The 13,569-nt window shown below is 38.5% G+C and overlaps 1 protein-coding gene across 7 annotated transcripts in view; it reads left to right on the top strand.

The window, feature by feature from the left end:
- Nucleotides 1-13,569, top strand: part of KNTC1 (kinetochore associated 1) — a 74,363-nt gene that overhangs the window by 31,366 nt on the left and 29,428 nt on the right. For all 7 annotated transcript variants that reach the window (XM_042909746.1, XM_042909743.1, XM_042909745.1 and 4 more), the window contains 12 exons: nt 343-477; nt 1,029-1,148; nt 2,837-2,909; nt 3,635-3,702; nt 7,267-7,547; nt 8,387-8,559; nt 9,000-9,097; nt 9,763-9,901; nt 10,420-10,476; nt 11,209-11,372; nt 12,425-12,529; nt 12,967-13,095. In XM_042909746.1, the coding sequence (XP_042765680.1) occupies nt 343-477; nt 1,029-1,148; nt 2,837-2,909; nt 3,635-3,702; nt 7,267-7,547; nt 8,387-8,559; nt 9,000-9,097; nt 9,763-9,901; nt 10,420-10,476; nt 11,209-11,372; nt 12,425-12,529; nt 12,967-13,095 (1,542 nt within the window). The remainder of the gene's footprint in view (nt 1-342; nt 478-1,028; nt 1,149-2,836; nt 2,910-3,634; nt 3,703-7,266; nt 7,548-8,386; nt 8,560-8,999; nt 9,098-9,762; nt 9,902-10,419; nt 10,477-11,208; nt 11,373-12,424; nt 12,530-12,966; nt 13,096-13,569) is intronic.

Raw genomic sequence — 13,569 nt, 5'->3', positions numbered from 1 at the left:
GGGTTGTAAGTTTGAACCTCGTGTTATGTGTAGAAATTACTTAAAAAAATAAAAGAAGACCTTTCCAAAAGGAGTGTATCAGATCATCAAGTTGTACACCTGAAGTATACGCAACGTTTATTTGTCACATATACCCCAATAAAGCTGGGCGATGGGGAAGAAGGTAGACGGGACTGTCATAAAATTCAGAATATAAATCCTGTTTTAATTTTTCACACAGCTTTGTTTTCTGCTGCTTGATTTTAATTTGATGAGTACTGTGCCCTTACGAGCAAAGGATTTCTGGGTTCTCTGAGATTTCATGACGAAGAAAGTATATATTGTATATTGTCTCTGTTTCAGAGGGTGGTCAGATATATTCTCAAACAAGATGTCCCATCTTCTTTAGAAGATGCTTTGAAGGTGGCCCAAGCGTATATGTTACCTGATGATGAAATTTATAGTCTAAAGATTATTGACCTGATGGATAGAGAACAGGTATGAGTTTTATATTATCCTTTCTTAGATTTCTTCGTCAACTAAATCTGTAAAAGCTCATATCAATCAAATTATCTGACTAGATTAGCACAAAAGAAAGTTACACCAAGATGAAAATATTGGATGTTAGATTGGCCACATTTTTCATAACTAGGTTCTTTAAAAAGTATTTAGTGACTGGCTGTTGGGCTTTCATACTATTTCGTTGTTATGAAACATAGACTCATGTTTTATATACGCTGTAGGACCCTTTGATTCCAGAGTAGGATGTTCTTTTTTTTTTTTTTTTTTTTGTATTTTAACTGTCTTTATTTTGATATAATTTGATAACATGAGCATACTTAAGAGTCACAACATACAAAGGTTTGTATTTTAATTTTATCTTTTTGTTTGCTGTTGTCAAAACCAGAATTAGCAAAATTTTTAAAACATCAGACTATATTCTATTTTTTTAATTGACGTCTTTTCACCTTTAAATAGAAAAGGAAGAGGTAAGTCCAAACTTTCCAAACTGTCCTTTACACTTTTCTTCCTTTCAAACACTGTTAAAGGGTGAAGACTGTGTGCTTCTGTTGAGGTCTTTGCCTCCTGCTCAAGCGGAGAAAACTGCAGAACGGGTAATCTTATGGGCACGACTGGCATTACAAGAAGAACCGGATGATTCTAAAGAGGTGAGATTTTCACTAAATAAAATATAGATAAATCCAATATTTATGGATATTAATCAACAGGATAGAAAAGATGGATAAGCAAAATATGAATATCTGCTCTTCTCATTGCTAGAATGTTCTAATGTAAAAATCCCTGTGTAAATTCACTACATAGAAAAGAGCCACATATGGCTGCCTTGGAGCAGTGGCTTGAGCCCACACTGAATAATCAAGGATCTACAAACCAGGATTAATTGAACTAGTTGTTGTACACAAAGGGTTTTCCATAAAGCCATGCAATATAAAGTATTTTGTGTTGTATAGGACATAGTCATTACTATCAAATAATGTCAGCCACAGAACCCATGTAAATCTCAATAATCTTAGAATGTTGAACTTAGAAACAATTTTAAAAGAGCCACTTCACTTCTTGAGAGAGATGAGGAACCAAATACCTAATTTTTTCAGGACAGTTGAGGGTTTTTTTTACCGTTTATCCCCCATCCTGTGTCAGCAGTCCACTTTAGTAATTTTTTACCTTTAGGGAAATAAGTTTGGTTATTTTGGTATCTAATATTTGTTATACTGTTATAATGCTGGGGGCTTAGGTTAAATAGGTTAAATGAATTGTCCACTTTCCTCTTCACAACAACATTCTGAGATGGGTCCTGTTGTCAGCTCCTTATAGATTAAGTTCAGAAACTAACATTTTAAGATGAGTGACTTTCCCGGCGTTATTAGAAAGTGGCAGAACCTCACCTCAAACCATCTGATACCAAAGTCTGTGTTCTTAACCACCAGCTCGGACTGCGCCCCAGAGTGGAAATACTTGAGTACTTTGTGTGGACCTTGCACTTGCTAAGCATTTCACATACATCATGTCTTCAATTAAAGCTTTTCCTCCTTTGATTTCTCTTGTCTTTTTGTTTGTTTTCATCTTTTTCAGTCCTTTTTTTTTTTTAATGTTTATTTTCTTGAGAGAGAGAGTGCTAGTTGGGGAGGGGCAGAGAGAGAGGGAGACACAGAATCTGAAGCTGGCTCCAGGCTCCGAGCTGTCAGCACAGAGCCCGACCAACGCGGGGCTCGAACTCACAACTGTGAGATCATAGCCTGAGCCGAAGTCAGACGTTCAACAAACTGAGCCACCCAGGTGCCTCAAATCTTTTTCAGTCTTGAAGATAATGATTATTTCTTAGACTCTGATTCTCTGGGCTTAAACAAGTTCAGTTCTTTTTAACTTTTCCAGAGAGCTTTTCCGAATGTTTTGTCCAATAAAAACTATTTAAAAAACAAAACCCAAGTGACGATTAATTACAGTGTAGCTGAGGGGTGCCTGAGTGGGTGTCTCTCTCTCTCTCTCAAAAATAAAAAAAAAAAAATTACATATGTAAAAAAAATAGTGTAGCTGAAAGGTGTGATTTGGGGATTTGCCTGCTCTATGGTATTTCTAAATCATATATCCAAGCGTTCGTACCAGTGTTTTTCATGTTTACATTCTATGCGATTCAATTATCCATTTCTCAGCGGCTTGACTCCCTGTGATGACTGACCTCTCATTTTTTTTCAGCCATTTTACTGGGTTTTTTTTTTTTCTGATTTCATGGCTTTTGTGTATTTGTTTGTATGTGTACTTCACTAGTAGTGAATAAAAGAGTGAATAAAAAGTACGTATAAAAGAAATATGTTTTATTTTCTATTTTCCTTTTAAGGACAAGGCCTGGAGAATGTCTGTAGCGAAGACATCCGTAGACATTCTTAAAATGCTATGTGACATCCAGAAAGGTACATTCTACCTTTGTGCCTTCATCTTGGTTTTGTTCCTAAGCTTGCCCTTTCCAGAAAGGAGCATCAGTGACAGCCCTTGTCCTTATCCTTGTTTTTTCTTGCTTTGTCTTCATTGACCCCACCCATTTTTCCTCATGAAAAGTCTTCCTTCCTTTATTCTTTTGATTAGTAGTGTAAAAACAGAAACCTCTAAAATCACCTGACCATTTGTTTATATGCTTCAGTAAGCTCTTTGAGGCTAGATTGGATTTCTTTGGTGCCTTGCACTTACTGCTCAGATTTCTCACTTATCGTTTGGTCATGGTCAGGCAAAAACCTGTTTAAACTTGAACTTAAGTAAAACATTAACAAAGTAACTCTTGGGGGGAAAAAGCTAAAATTTATTTCAGAATAACTGCCATTTCTCTTGTAACCCATAAGCTGCTCTTTTCTATCTTCAGAAAGAATAGATTTTTTGTACTTAAATTCTCTTACCTCAGCTTCTGAAAAGAACTACTGAAGACTTGAGATAAAAGACCCATAGCCAATTAAAACATTAGCTTTAAAAAAAACCCTGATAAGGGGCACCTGGCTATCTCAGTCGGTGGAGCATGTGACTTTTGATCTCAGGGTCTTGAGTTCAAGCCCCACATTGGGCATGGAGCCTACTTAAAAAAAAAAAAAAAAATCTAATTATAGGGGAATTTGGATGTCTACTATAACTTAAAAAAATTTAATTACAGACAATCTGCAGAAGAAGGATGAATGTGAAGAAATCCTGAAACAATTTAAAGCTGTTGCTAGCTTACAGGTAAAGATGTTATGTTGAACATTATTACTTTACTGATTATGTTACTTATCACTGCATTTGACATGGATGATCAGTCCATCCTTCAAACTTTCTGTACTGGTCTTCAATAATTTTATTTTGTTTTTTTTTTTTTTTAATGTTCATTTATTTTTGAGAGAGAAAGTGCAAGTGAGGGAGAGGCAGAAAGAGAAGGGGACAGGGGATCTGAAGCTGGCTCTGCACTGATAGCAGGGAGCCCGATGTGGGGCTCAAACCCACAAACCATGATATTATGACCTGATCCCAAGTTGGATGCTCAACCAACTGAGCCACCCAGGTGCCCCAAGCCTTCGGGAATTTTAGTTACAGCGTACTGGTTTTCCTTTTTTTCTCTCATTTGTAAAACAACCTGGGGTGCCTTGGTGGCTCAGTCGGTTAAGCATCGGACTCTTGATTTTGGCTCAGGTCATGGTCTCACCGTCACAGCTTGTGACATTGGTCACACAGTTTGAGATCTCATGAGATTGAGCCCCAGGCTCTTCACTGACAGCAGGGAGCCTGCTTAGGACTCTCTCCCTCCCTCTCTACTCCACCCTCACAAACATATGCGTTTTCTCTGTCAAAAATAAATAAAAATTTAAAAATAAAAGGAAAAAATTTTATGGAGATGTAATTCACATACCATACTGTTCATCTATTTAAAGTGTATAATTCAGTGCTTTTGGTATATTAATAATTTTTCATAATTGTGGTAACAATGTAAAATTTGCCATTTTACCCATTTTTCAATATATAGTTCAATGGCATTAATTACACTTACAATGTTGTGACCTTCACCACCATCTACTTTTCGTCCCCTCAAGCAGAAACTTTTTATGCATTTTACCCATTTTTACCCATTAAGCAGTAACCCCCCGTTCCAACCCCTGGAAACCTTTGATCTACTTTCTCTGAATTTGCCTTTTTATAGATTTCTTGTAAGTGGAATCCTACAATATTTATCTCATTGTGTCTGGCTTCTCTCAGTCAGCATGTTTTCAAAGTTCCTCCGTGTATCAGGTGTCAGTGCTTCATTCCTTTAACACCTGACTCATGTTCCATTGTAGGAGTGGACCACATTTTGTTTATTCCTCTGTTGATAGACACTTAAGTTGTTTTTTCTTTTTGGCTGTTGTGAGTAATGCTGCAGTGAGCATGGTGAGCTCATCACCTGAACCCGCTACTCGGACCCCATGTGTCTGACCTCAGTACCCTTGCTTATTCTACTTAGCACTGCCTCAGCAGCAATAAATAGTTAAAATAAGATTACTGAAAATAAAAAATATATATCCTTGGGGGCACCTGGGTGACTCAGTCGATTAAACGTTCGATTTTGGCTCAGGTCATGATGTCACAGTTTGTGAGTTCAAGCCCCACCTTGGGTTCTCTGCCCCTCCCAGCTTGTGTTTTTTCAAAAATAAAACGTTAAAAACATATATATATCTTCTCGAAAAATCATGAGCTATATTGACTACACACAGAAGCTACATTCCTTGGGAAAAAGATGCACATTGAAAAGAGAAACTTCTTGGTTTAATCACTTGTATATTTATCTTTGACTAGATTATACATGGATGCTACATAATTCAAAAGGCTTTAAAATGGTTAAAATGGTGAATTTTATGTATATTTTACCACAATAAAAAATAAACTTACTAAAATTCTGTACTGCATGTTGTAAACAATAAGGAATTAACTCTTTGACAAAAAAAAAAAGTTTGAAAGAATATATAGTGAAAAACAAGTCTTCCTCCTATCCTGATATTCCAGCTATCCAGTTGCCCACATTAGATGCAACTGCTGTTGCCAGTTTCTTGTGTATTTTTCTAGAGATAGTCTGTGGTTATATAAGCATAAACATTTCTGTGGTTCCTAATAAAGAGGGAATTGTGACACATAATGAATAAAGTCTTCCACAACTTATCTGCAGTAAACATTCTATTTATTTTTATAAATAAGTATTTCTACATGATGCATCCCCTTTGGGAAAGATAACTAATATTTTTTGGGGAAAAGCCTCAGTTTCAAAATTTTACATTTTATAAATAACTGCACCATAGATTAAGTTATGCAGGCATCCAAAATAATATTTGTGAAGTCTGTGTAATGACAGGAGAAAGGAGAAATGCCATAGTGTTAACTGGAGAAGGTAACATATGAAATTACCCGTGTAGCCACAAAATGCTGGTGAAGAAAACTGAAAAGAAAGACCAAGAAAATGGTCACTGCTTATTAGGATAACCAGTTCTCAGCTCAGGTGTGTTTGCTCCCAGGGAGTACTTGGCACTGTGAAGGGAGTTTTGATAGTTTTTGATTGTCACGAGTGGTAGAAGGAGGGTGCTAGTGGCATCTAGCAGGTAGAGGCCAGGGATGCTGCTACAGTGCACAGGACAGCCCTCACAACAGAGGATCTGGCAAGATTGAGAAACCTTGCTGTAGAGTACTGCATCAAAACAGAAGGTCTAGGGGGCACCTGACTGGTTCAGTTAGAAGAGCACGTGACTTGATCTTGGGATCGTGAGTTTGAGCCCTATGTTAAGTGTAGAGATTACTTAAAAAAAATAGAAGAAGGGGAAAGAAAAGGAGAAGAGAGGGAGGAGAGCCAGAAGAAGAGGGAGAGAAGAAGGTGATCTCACTGCCTCTTGGTATCCTTCCCTGGGCCTCAGGGGGATTTTTTTTAATCGGGTAAGAAAAATAAATTCTAAGTCTGGAGTTAGCAGCCAAAAGGAATTATTACAAAAAAGAGCAAAGCTGGTTTCTTCAGTCACCCAAACCTAATACTTAATTCTGTCACTTTTGCTATTCAAGGATTCCCCCACAATAAAGAATGATCTGACACCAAGAAATGGTGTCAATAGTGCTGACATTTAGAAAATCCTGGGTTAAGGGGCATCTTGGTGACTCAGTTGGTTAAAGCGTCTGACTTCGGCTCAGGTCGTGATCTTGTGGTTTATGAGTTCAAGCCCCGCATCAGGCTGTCGGCTGTCAATGTGCAGCCCGCTTTGGATTATCTGTCTCCCTCTCTGCCCCTCCCTTGCTCTCGCTCACTCTCTCTCGCTCTCTCTCTCTCTCTTAAAAATAAACATTGTGGGCGCCTGGGTGGCTCAGTCGGTTGAGCGTCTGACTTTGGCTCAGGTCACGATCTCGCGGTCCGTGAGTTCGAGCCCCGCGTCGGGCTCTGGGCTGATGGCTCGGAGCCTGGAGCCTGTTTCCGATTCTGTGTCTTCCTCTCTCTCTGCCCCTCTGCCGTTCATGCTCTGTCTCTCTCTGTCTCAAAAATAAATAAATGTTAAAAAAAAAAAAAAATTTTAAAATAAACATTGAAAAAAAAGGAAAAGAAAAAAATCCTTGGGTTAAAATGGTTTTTCCTGTTTTTCAAACTTATTATAGTATTATTTTCATAACTTGAAATATAAAGTCTTAAATTCTTAATTAACATGGGAGTTGTCTTTGAGGGAGAATAAGGAGAGATTTGAGACTCGCCAGTGGTTTTTAACAACAGATGAAGTGAGCACATGTGGCACGCTGTCCTGTTTGCCTTCCTAGGAGAACTTCGAGGTCTTCCTGTCCTTTGGAGATTACAGCAACAGTGCCCTGGTCTCAGAGCTCCGTGAACAGTACATCAGAGCTCACGAAGTCACACAGACCAAACACAAATCCCAGAGCTCTGCAGAGCCTCCAGCTGCCGAGGACAAGAGCCCGAGCACCAAGTCCAAGCTGCACAGACAGGCGCTGGCCCTGCACTTGTCCACACAAGAGCGGGAGGCCGAGCTGACCTTGAGAGCCTTAAACCGTGGGAACCTGGAAGCAGCGCTGAGAAGATGCAGGTGAGCCCCGGCCCCGTGCACACACAGCTTGTCTGAAAGGAACACGTGCTTCCTTGACTTCTTGGTAATAGGGTTAGGCCAGTGACCTTTTCATTTGCATGGATATCATTCTTGGTTTCTCGCCCTCGGAGCCTAGTTTAGGTCACAAAATGGTAGCATAGCAGGCAGGTAACTCACATGATGTGAGTCGTTAGGTAACCTGACCATGGAATTTAGGTTGCCTTGCCCTCTGACAGTTAATAATATCCCAAATAAGTTAAAAGACAAAGCACATTAGATGGCATAAAAACATTTTTAAAGAGATTTTATTTTTTATTTATTTTTTAGTGTTTATTTTCATTATTTTTAAAGTTTGTTTATTTACTTTGAGAGCGAGAGAGAGCACTAACAGCGGAGGGGCAGAGAAAGAGAGGGAAAGAGAGAATCCTAAGCAGGCTCCACACTGTCAACACAGAGTCCGATGCAGGGCTCGAACCCACCAACTGTGAGATCATGACCTAAGCTGAAACCAAGAGTCAGACCCTTAACCGACTGAGCCATCCAGCCACCCCAACGTATGTTTATTTTTGAGAGAGAGAGACAGAGCGTGAGTCGGGGGCAGAGAGAGAGACACACACAATCTGAAGCAGGCTCAAGGCTCTGAGCTGTTATCACACAGCCCAGTGCGGGGCTCGAACTCATGAGCCACGAGATCATGACTTGAGCCACGGTCAGACATGTAACTGAGCCAGCCGGGCGCCCCTTTTTAAAGAGGTGGTGTTCATATATTAATCCAAGAAAGGCAAATGCATTTGCTTTTGCTCCGAGTATTCTCACTTTTGACACTTCCTTTTTTCCAGAGACTTGTTTAAGTATCACCGCAATGCCGACACTGGGAAGTTGCTGTTTTTGACGTGTCAGAAGCTTTGTCACATGTTGGCTAATGACATTCCAATGGCAACACCCGTGGGCCTCAATCTTCCTTCTGAAATACATGCTCTAGCTTGCCAAGCTGCCACCATCTGCAGCCCAGGTGACGGGGTGTATAATATAGTTCTGTGTTCTGTGTCTCATTTCACACGGATCTCCCACGTGCTGTCTCTTCACAGTTGGACATTGCCATAAAGACAAAAGATCGTTCTCTCCGTTGTACAAAGAGCCAGTCGTAATTGATTCTCCATGGGGATTATTGTTTCAAAATATTTACAGATATTAACAATGTCATTTCCAACTGTTGATAATAATCACTTTGATGGGATTGTGAAGTTCCTTGCCTCTCCACATACGAGGTTACATCTAGGCCAAGCTTCTGTAAAAATTTAAACTGCATTATTTAGGGTAGTCAGAGCTGTGTGGAAACCGTTCTATCTTGTGGCCTTCTTTAAAATTTGAATGGTAATTATTAAAAGATTGTTTTCATTCTTCCAAACACGTGGAATATTAGTGTAATGATTTTTCTCCATTTTCTTTCAGATTTTTTGCTAGATGCTTTAGAACTGTGTAAATCTACATTAACGGCAGTAGAGCTTTCCAGACAGTGCCACATGGATGACTGTGGAATTCTAATGAAAGTAAATTGCCTTTAAATTTCTTTTCCTTAAACCAAATCCCTGCCCGCCCATTATGAACCACTTTTAAATCACTTGTATACTTTATAAAAATATCAAATCTACCTCTTGTGGGTTTTTTAAATTTATTTTTTTATTTTTTTAATGTTTATTTTTGAGAGAGAGAGAGCAGGGTAGGGGCAGAGAGACGGGGGAGACAAAGAATCCGAAGCAGGCTCCAGGCTCTGAGCTGTCAGCATAGAGCAAGACGCAAGGCTCAAACTCATGGACCATGAGATCGTGACCTGAGCTGAAGTTAGACACTTAACTGTCTGAGCCACCCAGGTGCCCCTACCTCTTGTGTTTTCTTACTCTAGACCGGAAAACTCAAGGGCATGAAACCTCTTTTTCAGTGACATTTATTGGCTTTAAGTTGCCCTATCTTTTGAAATGTTGGGCCTCAAAAAAGGCATCTCTGGACATTGTCCTTATCTTAGAGTAACGGTTTAATTTAAAATGGCATTATCATAAGCCACAGACTACCCAGAGGAAGCAGACTACACAGTTGTATTTGACCATCCAAACTGCGTTTGGCTCTAGTACATCTGATTCTGGGTTCTGCTTAGTGAAGATGGTATTTGTGTTTTGGAGTGTATTTACTTGTGTCTTTTCTGTGATTTGGTATTTAGACTTCCTTTGGAACTCAAAAAGATCCATATGAAGAGTGGTCTTACAGTGACTTCTTCAGTGAAGATGGGATAGTTCTGGAGTCACAGATGGTGCTGCCTGTTATCTATGAAATGATTGCGTCACTTCTGCCTCTGGCTGGTAAATGTCACTTGTGTTGTTATTTTCTATGTATTTCTGCTTTATGCAAGTTTTAAAGCGTGGAGGTTTGGAACTAGGACTGCACATGGGAATATGGTGAATCTCGCGGGCACAGCGCTGACCAAAAGAAGCCAAATACAAAAGAACACGTCATACTATATGATTTCGTTCACGTAAAGTGCAAGGACAGGCTATAAAGAAGCTGTGCTGTCCGAAGTCAGGGGAATGGTTACTCTCGAGGGTGGATAATGACTGGAAAGGGGGAAGAGAGGGTTTCGGGTACTGGTAAGGTTCTATTTCTTGGTTTGGGTTCTGGGACGTGAATGTATTCACTTCATCAAGTTGTACACTTAACGTATGTATTTTTCTGTATGTACTTAAGTGCTCTTTTTTTTTTTAAAGTAGATTATTTTAGAACATTATTTGTTAATAGCATAATATTTAAATATTTCTTGGAATATGTGGTCTACAAGCAAGTTGTTTTATTTACTGTTAACGTATTTCACTCTTTTTTGTAGAAAGCAAGAGACATCCCTTGGATTCTACAAGTTTACCATACCGTTCTATTGATGAAGGTACTTGACATCAGAAATATACATTATTGTATTACAATTTTATAAATAACAGAAAAACAGAAATTCCTTGAAATCTTGAATATAAGTCTGACTTAATGTTCTTGATGTACTTAATTATGACTATTACAGTGTTACTCTTCCAGAAGGTCAAGAGACTGTCATTGGCTTGGAACATTAACTTATGAATCTGTTCATAAATTTTGGTTTTCCCCACGGAGAAGTGGTTTTTTGTTTTTTGTTTTTTTTCCAGCTAATGACTTAAGCATCTGAAAATAGATCAGTTATCGTCAAACTTAGTTATTTTCTGGTTTAAATAAAGTCCGTGTTAATTCTCTCATTTACTAGCTTTAAGAACCAATTTTAGGGGTGCCTGGGTGGCTCAGTCGGTTAAGCGGCCGACTTCGGCTCAGGTCATGATCTCGCGGTCCATGGGTTCGGGCCCTGCATCGGGCTCTGTGCTGACCGCTCAGAGCCTGGAGCCTGTTTCAGATTCTGTGTCTCCCTCTCTCTGACCCTCCCCCGTTCATGCTCTGTCTCTCTCTGTCTCAAAAATAAATAAACGTTAAAAAAAAAAAAAAAAGAAAAAAAAAAAGAATTTTATGATAGTTATCTACATTGAAAACATTGGCTGTCCCTGAAAACAGTTTTTCAATAATTATGATCTTTATTTCTTTGAAAAATCTAAATATTAAAATACTTTTACTGAAATGAAGTACTTTTATCACTTCACAGGAGACAACCTCATTTTACCTATTATAAATTCCATCTCGGCATTGCTCCAGAACCTGCAAGAATCTAGCCAGTGGGAACTGGCCCTAAGATTTGTCATTGGTTCATTTGGTACCTGTCTTCAGCACTCTGTATCAAGCTTCATGGATGCCAGTCTGAGTGGAAAGGTATAGTTCTGAGAACAAATGCTTTCACTTTGGAGGAATATAGATACAAATACACCACCAAACAAAGGGATTTGGAGTCCACATTTTCTCACTTGGCTCTGGAACAAGGAAATTGATAATTTGTCAGATTTAGGAAACATGTGTTGAGCATCTGAGATTCAGGTGTGGTTCAAGGTACTTGCATACTTTTCATATTCAGTCTTGACAACAGCCCTGAGAGTCTCCATTTTGCAAATGAGGAAGCAGACTGAGGGAGGTGAAATCATTCAGTTGAGGTTTTAAGTTGCAGTGATATGTCTTCTTACTCCCAACACAGTGAATACATTAGGTCAAAACTCTATCTGTTGTTTGTTTTACTGTAGCCTAAATTATTATAATTATTACCTGACAGCATCATTGAAAAGATTCTAGAAGGCAAAGTACCTGTTGATAACTTGCTTATGAAGCTAATCACAGAATTGCATTCACTTCTATTCTGTTTATATTTGTTAAATAACAATTTTTTACAAAATTAACTTTATTTTTATATTTATATATATATATATATATATATATATATACACACATACATACATGTTTTTTTGAAAGAGAGGGAGTGTGCAAGTGTGGAGGGAGGGACAGAGAGAGGGAGAGAGAAAGAATCTTAAGCAGGCTCTGCATTCAGCACAGAATCTGATGTGGAGCTCAATCCCATGACCCTGATCTGAGCCGAATTCAAGAGTTAGATGCTTAACCAACTAAGCTACCCAGGTGCCCCAAAATTAACTTTAAGTAAAGTATTGCTTTCAAAATTGCACATTTTAAGTCTGTCAACAGTGTATTCACCATGTCACCAACAGCACAGTCAAGGTATAGAATATTTGAAAAGGTTCCTTTTTGTGCCTTCCCAGTCAGTTCCCCCTCAGCTGCAGCATTCTGTCATCATAGATTAAATGCCAGCACATTTTGCATATAATGATGAATTTTCAAAGTTCCTTAATATTTAAGAAGAGTTTTCAAAATGACACATAGATAGAAGTAGCCCTAACAATTCTTTTGTTCTTTTCTAAAAGTTGTTTGGAGAGGCCACATTAGTTAAATCAAGGCATGTTGTTATGGAACTGAAAGAGAAAGCTGTTACATTTATCAGGGGAAACGCTACAACACTGTTGCACAAAGTGAGTATCCGTTCTTGGTAAGCTGCTGGCGCGCTCTCTCTCTCTCTCTCTCTCTCTCTCTTTTTTTTTTTTTTCCTTTTCTCTCTTCTAGTTGCTTCTGATATCTCAGGATAAGAATGAGGATGGGGAGGGCATATTGGGGCTTAAAGAGAAGTGATGGGATTGTCAGGGAGAAGAAGGTAAGGGTTCTGTGCTATATACAACCTGTCCAAGTTGTTTCCTTAAGTTTATGATAATGATAAAGGATATTAAAACTAAGCATACAAGTTGGAACCAAGTTACTCTAAATCACTTTTCACGAAACTTATTCTTTCTTTCTTTCTTATTCTTCTTATTCTTAGGGGTTATAATTAAATTTGATAACAAATAAGCATTCAGAGACCAAATTCTATTTTGATTGTAAAGAATGTCCTTCTCTTGATGCTTTCTTCCAATAGGTATTTAATTGTCGCCTGGTGGATCTGGACTTGGCATTGGGTTACTGCACTCTGTTACCCCAAAAAGAAGTGTTTGAAAATCTCTGGAAGCTCATAGATAAAGCGTGGCAGAATTACGACAAAATTTTGGTATGGCCTGAGCAAGCACAGCTTCATTTCTTTATGAAGAGATTTAGGGGAAAAAATGAAGTTGGCTTTGCCACTTAATGATTTAGCAGAAGAAATGTGGAGCAAACTCTCTTGTTTTCTAACAGCTTTTCCTTGACTACTGACACACCAGTGAATGTATATGCAGGTCATAAGCACTGCTCAACCCAAAGAATTAGGATATTTTTTATTTCTTAAATCTGTATGTGGCCATAGACCTTCACTTCTTACATTTACTATATCTGAAGTGTATTTGAAACCTTAGACCCACGAGCCAGGTCTTTTTTGTTGGACAAGGTTAGCAGATGCAGAATCTCTCTTTGATGTTTGTTTTAAAATTTGCCTTTTGTGGGGATTTTATTTTCAGGATAACCAAAATTTGGCCTTTTCTTTGAAGAAAAGCCAGACTACATTTATGGCATCATAATAAAAGCTGAATGACCTATTATATCAATA

This window comes from Panthera leo, chromosome D3, assembly GCF_018350215.1.
Source record: "Panthera leo isolate Ple1 chromosome D3, P.leo_Ple1_pat1.1, whole genome shotgun sequence".
NCBI classification, from domain to species: Eukaryota; Metazoa; Chordata; class Mammalia; order Carnivora; family Felidae; genus Panthera; species Panthera leo.
Note: the sequence above shows the minus strand (reverse complement) of the source record. Positions and strands in the feature narration are given on the sequence as shown.